Source organism: Acipenser ruthenus, chromosome 11, assembly GCF_902713425.1.
Source record: "Acipenser ruthenus chromosome 11, fAciRut3.2 maternal haplotype, whole genome shotgun sequence".
Classification (NCBI taxonomy): domain Eukaryota; kingdom Metazoa; phylum Chordata; class Actinopteri; order Acipenseriformes; family Acipenseridae; genus Acipenser; species Acipenser ruthenus.
This window is the reverse complement of record NC_081199.1, coordinates 829,271-846,118: the sequence shown is the minus strand read 5'-3', so window position 1 is coordinate 846,118 and position 16,848 is coordinate 829,271. Positions and strand designations below refer to the sequence as shown.

The following is a 16,848-nucleotide window of genomic DNA, read 5'->3' as shown; positions in this document are numbered from 1 at the left end:
CTAAAATGCAACCTGTATTTATCTGCAAATGATTGTGTTTAGTTACATATAAATGTGTTTCTTGTTAATACTTTGTCTGGTGCTTATTTTAAAATGTTCATATCTACTGACTATATGTACAGTCATGCATCACTTTATAATCTGTAAACAGTGTTTTGGTAAAATATTCCATGTATTTTTTTTTTCTTCTTAGTGTATAGAGAATAATAAGCTACTGGCTGGGCTACACAGCCGTTTCCAGCTGTGAGTTTTGTAGCATACATTAATACGCTGTGCACATGACGACAAACTGTACGTCACGTATTCACTACACTAACCCATCAGTTTAAGAATGAAAGGTCATTGGGCAACACTAAATTAGCCTGGGAGTCATGTAGCCAAATTCCCAAAGGCACAGTTTAGAAAATAATCACCCTGAATCCTACAGACAGCGTGCAGGTGCTTCTCAATAGATTGAAAAAGCACAGGGGTCCTGAGCTGCCCCTAGTCCTTACCCAGGGGAGTGTGTGTCTGGATACACAGCTAAAACCATGTAAGTTTACCATGGTGTATTTGCACGGTATATTTGCAGTTTTCCCATGGTTATGCTGTGCATTTACAGTACCCTGGTTTATTAATGTTCTTTACCATACCGCACTATTCTTTACAGTGCTTCCCTATGCTTTACCATGCTTTCACTGTGCTTTATTACACTTTGCTATGCTTTTACTGTGGGGAACATTTATAAGGATCAGCTGATCCGGGCTCGCTTGCTCAGCTCAAAGCCTCAATCCCCAACACAATCGCGGTGGGACCCGTGGAGGGAATACCTATTACCTGCGCACAGTCTGGGATTATTTACAGGGTCACTCTGCCACACACACACACACACACACCTGATGATGTCATAAACCTGAAGCGTGGATATGGGGTAACTGGTCTGCTGCTTGTGAGCTGTCACTATGGTCATTATTTCAATAGCTTCCCTCTATAGTTTCCAGCAGCGTGATCTGTAGAAGAAAAGGCAATACACAGGCTGAGGACTGTATTAAAGCAAAACAACCCAGCTGCCCTCGCCTTTATACCGTATACCTAGAGGCAGAGCCATTGGATTCCGATTGTCATCTGTTTGCTTGCTGTAGTAAGTCAATACAGGAGATCACAAACGCACTGCCTGCTCGTGGCGCTAGTTTGCGAGTCTGTATTAATAATCCTGACCGAAGCACATATATGGAAAAATGACTTTCATCCTAAAATAGCCACCACACATGGCTTACTGTGAGTCATATATGGAGCGCTGGGTATCTCAAAATAATGAAGCTGCAGTGACTGCTCATTGCATGAAGATGAGTCATTTCTACAATAGAAGGTCATTGATGCCAGTCCATCGTGATAAGCAGCGTCTCGCTTGTTTAAAGAGATGTATACTTGTTATCTACATTTATAATATATGATATGCCTGATGATTATGGTTGAACCTGCTCGACCAGTAGAAAACCAACAGGCATTTCTGGAATCCCCCCTTAGGAATGACACACACTGTACTTCACTGTGAAATAAACTTGACACCCCCCTCTAGTGGGAAAGAGTGGAAACGACATCTGGCATTATTATGGTCTACAGACAGCTTTATCTTCATCGCCTTCAGCTCCACCCCATTTCGCGTTTCGTCGTTCCCTACTTTTGTCCAACCTTGGCCTCTGTAGCGCAAACCGTCTATTATTTGGACGTTGTTCAATTCATAGAACAGTGCTTTTCTAGTTTAACCGAATCTGAAATCCGCAGTCAGCTAATCTCCGTCGATCTAATTTTACCCTGACCTGCGTTGTTTTATCGGTTCTCTTTCGTTAAGGCTGTGTGTTCTCCCGGTTTGGTCATAATGTCGTTCAGGAAGGCGGTCCGGGTTGTTTGTGGGCTCGCCGGGGGCTCTGCCGCGCTTCTGGCGGCTGCTGCACTCGCTGAATCGAGGGGTGTCTTCGGAGAGAAGCCGGGCGAGCCCGGGTGCAGGAGAGGCTGGAGCGGGATAGCTGTGCTCCGGGCAGCTCAGAGCTTGACGGCGGTCAACCCCACGGTCGCACCGAGTGGATTCGGCTGGGACTCTAACTGGGATAAGTGCGTGTTTAAGAAATATGTGGATAATAAAACTATACTGCTTTATAGTATTATCTGGCCTGTTGTCCAATATTAATTTTCTGTTTAATTTTGCCCTAGACTATAATTCTCGGTTCTTGTTTCATGGATGTGTGTGTGTCTAATGAAAAACAGACCTCGTTTATGGTCCAGATGATTTTATAGTTTCACAGCTAAGATAGCCTCGCCATACCGGTTTTGTAATAACGCAGCTGTAATGGCATGGCACACAGTATGTGGGGTAGAGCTCTTTAAGGACATGTGTCCTCCTATTCAGTAACTCATGCAGGTTTGGCTTTGCTTTCTTTAAAGGCGGGAACCACTTTCCCTGGTTAACAGCAAGAGGAAAGATAAGGAGACAGGGGAAGGTGAACTGCCCACTGAGCTGCAGAACAACAAGCCCAAAGCAACGAGGCACATCTTCCTCATCAGGCATTCACAATACAACCTGAACGGGCAGAGTGACAAGGAGAGGAGGCTCACCACATTGGGTATGTACAGCAGGGGCAGGCGTGCCCTGGAAACCACGTGCTTGTTTTGCAGGACACACTGACACCAAGTCAGGAAAAATACTGGAAAAAACAGAGGGCAGTGATTTAGAGACAGGTTTGTTTCTGAACATCATGCTGTATAAAGGGGTATATTGTTTCCTGTACTTTTCCTGTTCCTGCAGGTCAGGAGCAGGCAGAGTTCACTGGGCACAGGCTGGCAGCCCTGGGTCTGAAGTATGACCTGCTCATCCACTCCACAATGACGCGGGCGACAGAGACCACACAGATCATCAGCAAGTACCTCCCAGGTGAACTGCGCTGTGCATGTGTCCTCCATACAGCATTAGGATTAATGAGAATGCACTGTGCATGCATCCTCCATACAGCATTAGGATCAATGAGAATGTGCTGTGCATGTGTCCTCCATACAGCATTAGGATTAATGAGAATGCGCTGTGCATGCGTCCTCCATACAGCATTAGGATCAATGAGAATGCATTGTGCATGCTTCCTCCATACAGCATTAGCAGCAATGAGAAATCAGCAGGGTCACAACTGTGTTAACATGTATTGTGTGGAAAGTAGTTTGCTGGATTGTACTAAGGAACCTCTAGAGATACAGTTTCACAGTAATCTGTTTGTGTAGGAGTGGAGATGGTGAGCTGTGATTTGCTGAGAGAAGGGGCTCCCATTGAACCAGTTCCACCAGTCAGTCACTGGAAACCAGAAGCTGTGGTAAGCACACTGACGTACCACCTTGCCCTTTTTGAAGGACTCCCAAACAAACCGATTATGCACCCCTTCCACAGTCATGCTCGGTGTTGAGGCATAACCTCACAAACCTATTTCTAGCAATACTCTAGACAGCTGGAGTGTTGAGATTAGCAAATGTCAACCACTATTAAACAGAATCCCTTTTTTAATTGCAATAATGACTAGCTATTATTATCATGCCTTTATTTTTAATTTGAATTAAACCTACACCTCTGTTTCTCACAATTAGGCCAGTGTCTCACCCTGCTGTATACTGAAATTCAGTCTCAGCCAGTCATTTTCACCCTGGTAGTAGAAATGCATGTTTGTCTCAGCTTCACGATACACTGCTTTGATCTCAGCAGTACCACGAGGACGGAGCTCGGATCGAGGCTGCCTTCCGGCGCTACATCCACCGCGCTGACGCCAAACAGAACAAGGACAGCTACGAGATCATCGTCTGCCACGCCAACGTCATCCGATACTTTGTGTGCAGGTAAGCCTAGAGGAAGACTGGGTGCCCAGAGACCCTGGGTGTGCTTCTTACCAATAGAAACAGATCCCTTTTGAGTGGATGTAGAATCTCAGCCCATTAAACTGTTGGATCCCAGAACACCTGATCCATACTGTGTGTTCTTTCTTGGGATTGGTATGTTGCATGTTCATCACAACCACGTACAGAAACTCAAGCCCAATTCAAATTGCTTAAATAATGCGCAAATATCACTTTGCTGTAAACAAATGAATGGTGATTATGTGGTTTCATCGTGCATGGTTTAGGTCAGGGGTGTCCAAACACGGTCATGGAGGGCCATTCCACTCTAGGTGTAACAGGTCAAATGATACAATTAACTACTTTAGGGTCTGGATGGAGGTTTAATTGGAATAAAGACCAGGACTGGAAGGGGCCGACTTTGTCCACCCCTGGTTTAGGTATTGTGGACAGCGTATTGGGCACTGAACCATTCTGAAAAGTGGGTGATGTCTCGTGAAGCCAGCAGTAGAAATCCCCTTGATCCTGTTGTGTTGCAGGGCTCTGCAGTTCCCTCCGGAAGGCTGGCTGCGCATGGGACTCAACAACGGCAGCATCACCTGGCTGACTATCCGTCCCAATGGCCGGGTGGCCCTGAGAACGCTGGGAGACTCTGGCTTCATGCCTCCAGAGAAGCTGACTCGCACCTGATGAGCTGTCTCAGCCTGGCAGTGTCCTGTGTCTGCTCTGCACTCGATTCAGCATTTAACTGCATAGAAAGCTATGCACTGCTACAGTTGTGCTTTACCGTAGTATCTGTAGTGGGTTTTTTGGGGGTTTTTTTGGCCTCAAGTGTCTTGAAGATATTCTACAGTCGTGAACCTTGCTGTCGGGTTCCATAAGGAATCTGCTTTTTTTTGTACTGAATATTTTCACAAAGTGATCGCCGCTCTAATTGTTCCTCTGTGATGGAAGGACAATGCCGCTGTCCTGTCTGGGGAGATGTAATTTTTTTTATTAGTTTTGTATAAAATAAAATTTGTAGTGTTTTGTATTTAATGACTTTGTTCGCATTGACATTTGCTGCTGAATATGTGATTAAGAACCATGGCTTATTTCTGCACAGAAATCAAAATAAAATATCATGCATGTACTGAAAACCAACCTTTGGAAGCTCTCACCCTCTGGCAACATCAGGCAGGTATGGTAAACCTACGTGTATGTAGCTTCTATATTTTACCCGTTTGTAAAGCACAGCATGTTCAATAATGAAACGGTTTTATGTGTGCTTTTTCAAATTCACAAAATGTATCGATGTGTGTGTTTATCTTTGCTTGCCAAACAGAAATTGGATGCGCTGATGATTAAAAAAATAATATAAAAATAATGCTTGGTTAAGGAGAAAATACACTGTTACAATATAGGGTTGGAGAAACGCAAGCAGTGCTAGTTGGATGTCTCTCGGGTAGTTTGCACAGACACAATGTAAATGCATCAAAACCAGTTCTGTGCTCCAGAACCATCATCGGTGTATCCCAGTATCCCTGAACTACAACACTTCCCCTCATATAGCTACTTGTTTAAACCTAAAAAGTGAACGAAACGAAATATGAACTCAAGGGGCTGCATCATCAACTCACACTGCATGCTCAGCCTCTCCTAAGAGTTAACCTTAAATTGCCACAAGCCACAAGAAATGAACACAGGCAGTCCTTCAGGGTTTTTAATTTACTTTTTAGCTCCCATGAAGAAAAAAAAAAACACAGCATCTGTTAAAGAGAAGTATATGGTATAAAAAGTAAAAAACACAAAACACACGGTTCAAAAGAAAGCCCCCACAGCTGAGTATCTCTTTGCTCTAACTGGTGTTATATATAACACACACACACACAATTAAAAAATAATAAGCACACCATGTAATAAGGAAATAATTTTTCCCCTATCTAATTGATACAGAATGATTTTATGTTTTTTTTTTTTTTTAACAGCATCAATTATCTACATTTTGTGCAGTCTGTCCAGGCAATACAATAGCATCATATTTTCAGACAGAATTGGGGCTTCTTTAACATAGCATGGCCTTGCAGACACACATTTCAATGGGTATCTAGACTGGGTAGATTACAGGCCCATGGAAAACAAGCATTCAACTGGATAAACTGACAGGAAGAGGGTTCCTTCTCCAAATCTGCATCCTGATTCAAGAGAACAGGGATCACAAAAATAAACACACTGAAAGAAATGTCATGAATATGCAACAATCGAGAGAGAGCAATGAAAGCCAGGCAGGAGCGCAGACACTACGTCACTGCACCAGTCATACTGAATTACACTGCTAGTTTTTGTAAAGTGCACTCATTGTGTTTATTATTTATTTATTTATTTAAAAAAAAAAAATCATTGACAAATTATAATGACATAGTGTTTTAAGTGCCAGGGCTTACTTTAAAAACTAAATTTAGAAATGACTTGGGGTAACCGTTTAGATAAAAAAAACACAATCTCGCGGCTAACACAATCACAAAGTACTGTACACACATTACCCTGATTATTAGTGGCCTCTCAACACAAGAAAGCGAAGTAAGGCAATCGCAGAAACCAAGACACAAGTGCAGGACGGCAGTAGAAGTCAAAATTAGCAGTTACACAGACATCAAGTTGTTTTGTGCTAATATAGAAAGGGAAATAGTCTTTATAGCTACATATAAAAAACAAAACACACACAAACAGTAAAACAGTATTCCTTTTCATACACATTTTACAGAGGTGCTCTTTTGGCTTTTATTAATGACTACTTTACCTTGTGGCCATGGCAGCCACGGTGAGTGACAATACATTATGTTAAATCAGGACAGAGTGCTGGAAAAGATTACAAGTGTGCTAGTGCACAATGGGCCTTTCTTTCACGTGTTTTTTTTTTTTTTTTTTTTTAGGCTAACACTCATTCATACAAAATAAATGGCTCCTATTGTCATTTTTATACTTACAGCTTAAACAGCTTGGATGGAGGGTAGTAAGAAACCTTTCCACTGTTATATAAACACGTCACTGTTGTGCACATCTTGTAAACTACCTGTTCTGATAGATATTATTCAGTAATCAATGCCCCAGTGTGTTGCCCCCTCCCTCTCCCTCACACACACTGTTGTGCACATCTTGTAAACTACATGGTCTGATAGATGTTATTGAGTAATCAACGCCCCAGTGTGTCGTCCCCCCTCTCCCTCTAGTTGCTTGGCTCGCTGAAGTGCTTCAGTCTCAGCAGCTGGACGTGGCTGGCGTGTGCCGGGCTGTAGCGTCCCGGACTCCCCAAGTCTGCTCCGAAACCCGGGGAGGAGCTGCTGTGTTTCCCAGGGCTGTACCTGTTAGGAGAGGAGAATACGCTGCTGCCACCCGGCGAGCCTGAACAGAACATCTGAGGTCCAGGCCTCCCTTTCAGTACCGCGGGGCTCGGCCAGCTGCAAGAGAAACGGTACCAGGGCAACATGCAGCAATGGCAAGGGAAAAAAAAACAACGACGACGCAAAACCAAGTGCATGGAAATACAAACCAACGGCATGTAGATTTCTTCAAGCCACAATCACAGAAATGAAAGAACTACAGGCTGTGTTAGAAACTTGTGCTAGATGCACATGTGTTCAATGCCATTTCATTCATAACCAATTTACAGGAAGTAAACAGTGCAGCTCCTCCCATTATCATTACTGCACATGGTCCGCACCAACGAATACTTTCACAGTCACATGCAAGTTCACCTACCTTTGCATATCAGAGGAAGAGTAGGACAGAACTGTGTGCTTCCACTTGTGAATCGTTGGGTATTTCTGTGGGTCGATCTCAACACCTCCGACCGCTACCAGAACATCACTGTCCAACTTCGATGGTTCGTCCCTTTAAAATGAGACAGTCAGTAAGGTTATTAATAGAGAGTTTCATACTGATTGAAACGTTGTACTAATGAATTAATGGGGAACGCATTAGAACATGACTATTTGTCCAAACAACAATAACCACGTTTAGTGTTAGTGAACCTTCTCAGCTCCTTCTCAGACACGACAGATTTTTAAAATGGATTTTTTGAATCAGGTTTAGTCTGTAAGTCTGCACTCCAATCTTGATTCCAATGGGAATCTGAATCCTACCTCTGCCCGGCTCTCCAGCCTGTCAGGGTGAACCTTTCCTCTACAGGCTGGTGAGCCAGTCTGTTTTAGTGTCATCAAAATCAAGAATAAGCAGCAGGAACGTTTCTTAAATCGCTACACAATTTGAATAAAAAAAGGTGGATTTTGACATTGCACCACGAGAGAGACTGTGCGGGATGCATCATTTATATTAGTACTGTAGTAGTAATTGCAGTTTTTCTGAGCTTACTTACCCAGCAATGAAAAGGCCTTTGTTTTTTAATTTTGGCGGAGTCCTCAATATAAACTCATCTTGCAAGTTATCAAGAGATTTATAAGAGGAACTGCTCGAACTAGAACTGCTTAAGTCTTTCCCCCCTTGGTCCCAAGATTGAGGTCTTGCACAGCCCCCCAGTTCAGAGGCAGCTGTGCTTGCTGTCCTTTTGTTTATCCCTTCTAAAGTTTCCTCTGTCGAGAACCACTCTTCTGAGCTTGTGCTAGATTTGTCCTCCGCTTCAACCTCCGCCTCCACCTCGCTCTCACAGGTGTCCCTCGCCTTCCCAAAGACGTTTCCTTCATTCTCAAGAAAACCTAAGTGGCCTATCTCTGTGGTCAGCGACGTGCATGGGTCCTCGTTGTCTTCATGTCTCCCTCTGCTCTTCTTTCCTGACTGTCCCTGCTCGCTTTCCTTGCTCTCCAGCGACAGCTTCTCAAACTCTATCATTAAGTTTGAGACCGGCGAGAGGAGGCCGTCTGCAGAGCTCTGGGATTGCCGATCTGCGTTGGGCGTTTTCTCATTGCTTACAGGAGAGTAAAAGCCGTTCTTGTTTAAGGGGACTGTGGCTTTCTCGGGTCGATGCCTGCTCTGCTCGGCTGCAGTTTCAATAAGATCGATGCTGTGTGTGATCGGAAGGATGTGGCACTCCAAACCTCCAGCCGCCCCAATGCTGCCGTCTTTCCCGCAGACTGCTGTGATGTTTGTTAAGGCAGCATTCTGTCGGTTTTTGATTTCCTCTAAACTCATGTCGTCATCGTCTTCTAGAAAAGCACCCACCGAGATGGAATTGCAGATTTTTTTAGATTTGCCTAAAAAAGGTTGAAAAAAATGAATTATGTTTTGTTCTTTGAAGCAGAATTGCTACTGTTCTGTCAAAGATAGTTTCTCTGAAAATACAGTTCAGCGCAACTTAAAGTACCCAATTGAGTTTTCAATATTAACAAAAAATAAAAAAAAATTAAAATTCTTACCAGAAGGAGATGGGCTTTTGAACCTATTGCTGGTTTCGTTTTCCCCTGCTTCCCGCTGGATCCTTTCACTTAAGTCTTTCTTGCTCAGATGCTCCTCTAGTTTTCGAAGCCCTTCAGCGGAAGCCAGATCAATGAAACAGCCAATAAACTCCCAGTATTCAGCCCATGGATGTCCCATTTCATGAGCCAAATCCCTACACATGTAAAATCACAACCAAACACACGAATCAGCACCGGCAGCTTTTCCATCATCAGTACTTACAGTGAAGTGAAATACACATGATGGAAGTAATTCTGTACATCAGTGTGGCGCACCCAACTCATTTGATCCTGCAAGTGTTCTGTCGCTATGTTCCCACTACATCAGAACGTACCTCATCTTGTTATCTTGTTTTTTAAATACCTTGATTGATGTTTAGTTTTGGCAGGCTGGAAACCACATTTAAAAAGCGAAATAAAGGCTGACCCTATTCTTTTCATAAACGCAGATAACAAAACTAAGCTGGAGTGCTATCTAATTCAGACATGGTAATGACGACACCGATATCTACTAGGCAATTGAAAACCACTTGAAATCTACCCACAAACAATCCAAATAGGGTTGTACTGTAAAACGAGTGTTTAAACCTTTTTCTTTTCCAAAGCCAGACCAAAAATGATATACACTTGTACACTGTAATCTGGAGAACTACTGCCATCTTGTTCAAAGTTAAACAAATGATCTTCCCATGAAATCCCTTTGTTATAATTTGTTTATTTAGCAGACGCCTTTATCCAAGGCGACTTACAGAGACTAGGGTGTGTGAACTATGCAGCAGCTGCAAAGTCACTTACAATTACGTCTCACCCGAAAGACGGAGCACAAGGAGGTTAAGTGACTTGCTCAGGGTCACACAATGAGTCAATGGCTGTGGTGGGATTTGAACCGGAGCCTTCTGGTTACAAGCCCCTTTCTTTAACCACTGGACCACACAGCCTCCTTGTTAGTGTTGTCAGCGTTGCTCTACGCTGTGGATGTACTGTACCTGCCGACTCGTTCAGCGCCTCGCTCTGCATCAGACTTCCTGACGTGGTGATAGTGTCCAGCCCTGTCGCGGGGAGGAGTCTTCCACACTCTGCGGAACTCATCTGCCTGGAAGGAAAGCACTCGAGTACGCATGCATGCACAGGAAGGTCCCGTTTTGTTTTAAATCAAAAGGGAAAAACCACATGGACATCCCGTCCTACTATTGACATCATCAGAGAAACTTCATTTGAAAACGCACACTCATGCCAGCATGAAACACATAGAAGAGTGAAACTACAAGCATGTGCTTGATGCAATATCATGTTGGTTTTAAGACCTGAATGACTACAAAGCCCTAAAGCCAAATCTAGTTGTATAGAGGTTGTAGTTTTAAAAGGTGATCTAAGACACTGCAGATCATCCTGAAATTACAAAAACGTACAGCTACAGTCAATGTAAAGCAACCCCTTGCTTAGAGCTCAACATGTTGACACATAAGTGGGTTACTGAGTGGAAGCTTGTATCTTCAAACCCTTTCGAGACTAAAGTCAATACCTTTGAGGGGCAGAGTGGCCCAGCAAAAGCTCTCACGGTCATGACAGGATCTTTAGGACTGCATGCGAGTCTGGAGAGGAATGAATGGGAAGTGGTATCCGATGGGTCAGGTGACCAGGGAGCACCAATCACAGCTGGGGAAGAGTTGTCTGTAGCTCTTAGTAACGGTATGTACCAGCGATCTGCAATGAATGAATTAGAAGCCCAACTAGTTACTTGTGTCAGAATAAATAACACACAATTTATGTAGAAATTGGATTTGTAATAATCATTCCTTTTCCTACAGATCACACACAAAAGCAAGATGGTATATGTTAAAATAGGAAACATGCTGGCTTACCTTCCAAATAATCTCTGATCTTCTGTATAAGTTCTCGCGATTTATTTTTGCTTCTTTCACAAATCACCTGTTAGACAGAATGACAAGAGTGAGTCAGCAAGGAACTAACTGGACAGATCCCTCGGTCGCCTTACTAAAACCTCAACATGTTTACAGAGGTAGGTCAAGGGAATTGGAGAACTACAATTCACTCTTGATCGATATGAAATGAAGGTTTACTGAACAAAAAAAAAAATATTGATCATGACAAGAATTTAGCAAGTCTGTCCAGTCGGTGGACTGGGATGAAAATGAACCACATGCATGGTTCAAGCTGCTGGCTTTGCTTTTAAAACAGTGCAATTGAATTATAATTGTGTGCGAGTCCAACATCACTTACATCAGCTGGAACCTGGTCATACTTGTTCATGCTGTGCTTCTCAATACCTGGGTGTGAGCACAGAACATTCACCACCTCCGGATTGCCGAACTTACAAGCAAAATGAAGAGGGGTTTCAAATAACTAGGAAAAAAGAATACAAATGTTAACAGGAATCTGAATTCAAATTAAATTAAACTCCATTACTGTTCCTTTTTATCAATTTTATTTAGAATCAACAGCTGTGTTTTCTGTAACTTATATTAGTAAACAAATGTGTTTCAGTGCTTCAGTAAATAGGAGCTAAATTGATTCTAGACTGCACATTTAACGGTTAGCTATGTGAGTGTTTAATTATTAGTTCAAGTACCAGCATAAAAAGCTTTCTCTAAAAATGACTGGAGCACCGTCCAGCCACATTTCATTTTTATATTTGAAATGCATTAGAACAAATGAATGTACTCCAGTAAATACAGCATTTGATGCACCCCCCTCCCCCTTAAAAAAAAGAAAAGTAAAACAGCCAAGACAACGCACCACTTTGTCTGGCGTATTGAGGTACAGGTCCACAATGTAACAGATGCGTTTGTGCAGCATGACTTCACTATCGTCAGGGTACATGAGACGCATGAAGTCTGGATTCTCCAGGGTGTCCAGCAGGAGTTGGCAGATAGCTGGCTGATTCTCCTTGGCAGCAACATGCATGACATTATAACGGCACCCTTCCTGTAAAACACACACACACCTTTGAGCTCCACATTTTATTATTGCCAAGTTCCTTTAAAGCCATAGTGTATGCAAGGCATCTCATACTGGATACACAACTTTAATTTGCTTCAATACAATTAGATTATTTACACATCAGCCAAAAGGCTTTATCTGCTTTGTTTTCAATAAGGATAATTTCAAACAAACATCAGGAGTTTATGTCTATCCCCAGGGATATGATCATCACAACATAGTAGTTAAAAACATTTCAGGCGGTACTTAATTAGTGGCATACTGCAGTCACAGGCTTAGGTGTGATAAAATTAAGATCATATCAAAGCCTGAAATGGCGTGAACGGCTATGCAATGGGCTGGTAATCTGCATTTCCTAACACTGAATGCACTAAAATGACACAGGGAAATGAAACCCCAAACTAATATTCCCGTCAGCCACGACAGCTAGTAAAGGCTACCTGCACAACTGTTGGGTTATCTCCAGAGCCAATGAGATAGCGAGGATTGCTCCACACAAGCTCATTGAAGGTGGTCTCGTCGCCTTTCTCCACTGCTTTCCTGAGCTTGGCAGTGAGATCTTGCGTTCGAGGGCTTTTAAAGCTGTTGGCTTTCTCTCGGTTCATGATTTCTGCCTCCAGGGAAGCCATGCCGTCTGTCAGGAAAAGTCAACGTTAAGCGCAATGGCAGGCACCGTTCATTACTCGTGTCCCTCTACTTCCAAGGCTCCAAGCTTTCCTACTTGTAAAAACACAAGCACATACCTTTGCTGAACACCATGCCCACTTTCACTGGAGATACGCAGAAGGAGGACTTGCTGGGAGAGGGGTAGTAATCACAGATGCCTTTGGCAAACTTTTCAGCATCTTCTCTGTTGGGGAACGCTTTGAATCGGGAGCCTTTCATTAACTTCACTGCCTGCAGAGCTTCTTTCTTATCAGCATAAACATGGACCCTGTCTGTGGGAGGAAACACTTTTCATAAGATTGAACAGCCAAAAATGTACATGCAATAATGACCTCCATGTATGTCATTTCCTAACTAGTGGTATATTAAAAGTCATGCTTGGAAAAAAAGAAGAATTTCAGACATTTAATAAAGTAACCCTCTCGTCATGCATTGCTTGTCATACAGAAGGAATTTACCATTTCTTGACAGTATATCATCCCACACTGGGCAGACTCCATAGTAGAGCGGTGGGGATGCCGGTGGTCCTGTCGAAGGGGTCTGAGCAGCTGCCTGTGAACTGTCTCCCCCAAGACTGTCAGGACACGCTCCCTGGTGCAGCAAGGCCTCTTCCTCAGGGGGGTTCAGCCCTACACCATAGCCAAAGTCTCCCTCGTCATTAGGCGCCGGTGGCTGTGTGCTGGAGCAGGCAGGGTCTGTGGGAGTGGCGGTGGTGATGATGACGGTCGGGGCGGATTGGCAGTTTCCAGGGACTGACTCAACTTCCCCTCCCTGGCTTTCCTGTATGGCTCGGGCCAGCTTCCTTTCAAAAATGGATCGAGTGGTAGCGGTGATAGGCCCGCAATTCATCCCCATGCCGAGGATCTCCTTGCGGAGCTCATCTGGAGTTAAACCCTTCAGTCTGCTCAGAACAGCATCCATGCTTTAGCTACCTGAAGTGAAGAATCAAGTCAAAAGCATTACAGTGGTCCAAACACTGTAAAACAATGTGCTGCAGTATACACTGTGCAAAGAGAAACACACTTCTGCTCGTTACTGCCTGGATAAGATACTTTACAATAAAGTGAAAACATTTCTGATTTCATTATACTCTGTACAGCTATACAAAGCTATTTTACTGTTGCCTCTCCCTAGCTGGGGTGACAAACAAAACTATAAAATCGATGCAGAGAAAATGAATGAATAGAAGTACATAGGGCTAAACACTTAAATATGTAACACTGTACACTGTACTTGCCAACAACACAAGGTTAAGTAGCAATGGTTTACCAACCTGTAGGTGATTTCGGGTTATACATTAGATAATGCGCTTTATCAAGCAGCTAAACTGTAAGTACAATGCACACTAACCACAGAACCATCGTCCATTAGAAAATACCCACTAATGAATCCCTACATGCAGCCCCAACAGCAGCTTCATTTCAAAATCACATTACGAAGAATACAGAGTGCTGATATCAAAAGCTACGCTGAGTCACCATCCTGATGTAGTTTCTTTAAAAAGTTTATGTTTTAAAAAAAGATATATATCTGTGCTTGTCAGTTAGTAAACCCCACAGAGTAGGTATTTTCCATTGTATTAAACATGTAAATGACTGCTAGGCACCTTAAGCACACACGCGTCCCTTTTGGTTATTGATTAATTCACTGCAAGTCTAAGCATTGACACGTGTTCTTACCAGCAAAGCAAAATGCCATTGAAAAAACCACCTGCAATACTTACACTTTTACATGAAGCGAGACAGAACAATCTGCACCCGTGTCTCTAAGGGTAGAGGGCAATTCTACAGTGTATTGGTCTTTAAATAACCACAGTGCAGAACAGGTCCACATTAGAAACACCCCCTCCGTCATTACGCAGAATAAACACAAACAGGGCTCTCGCTGGTACATCCCAACACAAGCAGGCCCTCTGTCGTGAGGGCCACGGCGAACTGCACACTTTCATTTACACGCTTCTTTTTTTTTATAAAGATGCAGGCTATTAGTGAGGAAATGAAAAGGTTTCATACAAATGCTTTTAATAAAAAGACCGCAACCAAACATGCACCCATCCTAAATATGACGTGTCATTACACAGGCAGCTGGGATGCCAGACACTGAACCCGTGCCTCCCTTATTGGGAAAATGAGACTGGTATCTAATATTTAAAAATAAATAAATAAATAAATAAAATACATTTAATCGCCATGAAACTGTCAATCTATAACTTGCACATTCCTTTTTTAATTCACAATTTGACATTACCATATGCCTAGCTAGGAAGCATTTGCAGTTGTATCAATATTTACTATCTCCAGAAATGCAATCTATATGAATACACTTACCACCCATTCTTTAACAAAAAAAACGAATACACATTCGAATCCCTTTTACTTGTTTTCCTAAGAACAGCTGTTGAAGCAAACCCAATGCACCCCGCAGTCTCATTGTTTACACGGCATTCAGCACATGCTCAGTTGCAAAGGGAGGGTGCGTTCACGGAGATCATTCTGCACAGAATCTGCGCACATTCTGACAAATTTAGCCAATGATCTTCTATGCATTGGTCAGATTCTGCACAGAATGATCTCCGTGAACGCACCCAGTGTAGGTCAACGGAAGGGATCGTTACGTCAAAATGATTTTGTCAATACTGTTGTTAGACATACAGAAAATGATTTGCTACCTCTTCGTTACTTAGGGTAATGTACCATATCCGGTGATTTCTTTAAATTGTCACTCGATTCGGAAAACAAACAGTGAAATATAACCTCCTAAAAGCTCTACCGGGCAATTAGTTCGGGAAAAAAAAGGCTGATGATAACTACATATATATTTAAAAGGGATTCAAAGTACTTTTTTCTAAAAGTAATGAATCCAGCGTTGCTGTCTTGTTTACCTGTTACTCACCTCTCCACATCACCGCGCCTCCTGCTTACATACACAGCCGCGACGCTTTCAAACCAGACAAGACCGCGGCACGCCGACTTCACTGCCTGAACACAATCACATTCAAACTCGTCTAACCGACTGCCAGAAAAAAAAAGCACGTTTCGGGGGCTAGCGGGACCACGGGCTGTCCAGGGATAAGAAGTATCAGTGTAGAGCAAGAGTCCAGAGATAAAACTGCTCTTAATAACCTGACACGTAGACTTAATAAACACCCGCGTCAAAGAGGTTTCTGTGAGGTCACACTTGAGACACAATGCCCTACTGAATTAATGCTCGCGTCTCTGGAAGTGATTTAATTTCATACACAAAATGAACAGAACAGTTAATGCCATGGTGCAATAATCACACGCTACAATACAGAAGGTTCTTATCTAGCGTTCCTGTATTTATTACACGAGAGTATTCCGTGTTATGTTTAATAGTGTAAAAAAAGCTCTGCTGTGGTGAGGAAACCGAGGTTACTGAACATAAGGAAAAGTGTTTTTTTACTACAGTTTAATCCACATACAGTTAAATAAACCTGGCTGTGACTCACCTCGACGCCTGTGTCGTGCTAAATAAGGTACACAACTGAGCGACCAACTGCTGCATCCCTGTTAGAGTACAGTGACTTCTTCGCACATGCGCAGTATTACTCTGTTACTGTATGCCGGTAGCTGTTGGGCTTTCTTAAAAAAAAAAAAAATTACAAATCCATGCTTTTTTTTTTGTATGGGTAAATATCGTGACTTTCTTCCTATGCATCGGGATGCAGGACATTTGCTAGGAAATCGCGACTGTCCCGACCATATAGGGACTGTTGGCATGTATGTACATTACCAGGCACAATAACATATTTTCATTGCCAACTTTGTGGGACTGCTAACAAAGTAAAATATGCATTCGTGAGGAGGCATCGGGATCACTGAACCCCAGAATATTTGCTTTCCACTTGATTCAGCAAAACAAAGACATTGGAACCCTTGAAAGATTAGCGGGTTACATTTTGCATGAGCTTAACATACCCCCAGTTTAAATGTTTTCCCATCAAAAGTAGATTTCAAATGTTATCCAG

General features: G+C 42.9%; 2 protein-coding genes across 6 annotated transcripts; one reads left to right on the top strand and one right to left on the bottom strand.

The window, feature by feature from the left end:
• Positions 1-1,646: 1,646 nt before the first annotated feature.
• LOC131739345 (serine/threonine-protein phosphatase PGAM5, mitochondrial-like) lies at positions 1,647-4,879 on the top strand. 2 transcript variants are annotated; one of them, XM_059032739.1, is made up of 6 exons: positions 1,647-2,091; positions 2,422-2,600; positions 2,783-2,908; positions 3,247-3,335; positions 3,719-3,849; positions 4,386-4,879. In XM_059032739.1, the coding sequence occupies exons 1-6, from the start codon at positions 1,859-1,861 to the stop codon at positions 4,534-4,536; spliced, it is 909 nt and encodes a 302-aa protein (XP_058888722.1). In that variant the 5' UTR covers positions 1,647-1,858; the 3' UTR covers positions 4,537-4,879. The 2 variants fall into 2 exon arrangements, with proteins under 2 accessions (XP_058888722.1, XP_058888721.1); XM_059032738.1 differs by having other exon boundaries at positions 1,648-2,091; positions 3,716-3,849.
• A 655-nt stretch (positions 4,880-5,534) lies between these two features.
• Positions 5,535-16,425, bottom strand: LOC117428221 (ankyrin repeat and LEM domain-containing protein 2-like). 4 transcript variants are annotated; one of them, XM_059032737.1, is made up of 13 exons: positions 16,330-16,425; positions 13,319-13,792; positions 12,938-13,132; positions 12,635-12,828; positions 11,991-12,179; positions 11,475-11,597; positions 11,096-11,162; positions 10,756-10,937; positions 10,220-10,326; positions 9,195-9,388; positions 8,201-9,032; positions 7,585-7,716; positions 5,535-7,283 (listed from the first exon to the last, which is right to left on the bottom strand). In XM_059032737.1, exons 2-13 carry the CDS (start codon positions 13,779-13,781, stop codon positions 7,052-7,054), a joined length of 2,910 nt encoding a protein of 969 aa, XP_058888720.1. In that variant the 5' UTR covers positions 13,782-13,792; positions 16,330-16,425; the 3' UTR covers positions 5,535-7,051. The 4 variants fall into 4 exon arrangements, with proteins under 4 accessions (XP_058888720.1, XP_058888717.1, XP_058888716.1 ...); XM_059032734.1 differs by lacking the exon at positions 16,330-16,425 and adding an exon at positions 15,742-15,989; XM_059032733.1 differs by lacking the exon at positions 16,330-16,425 and adding an exon at positions 15,753-15,989.
• Positions 16,426-16,848: the final 423 nt, after the last annotated feature.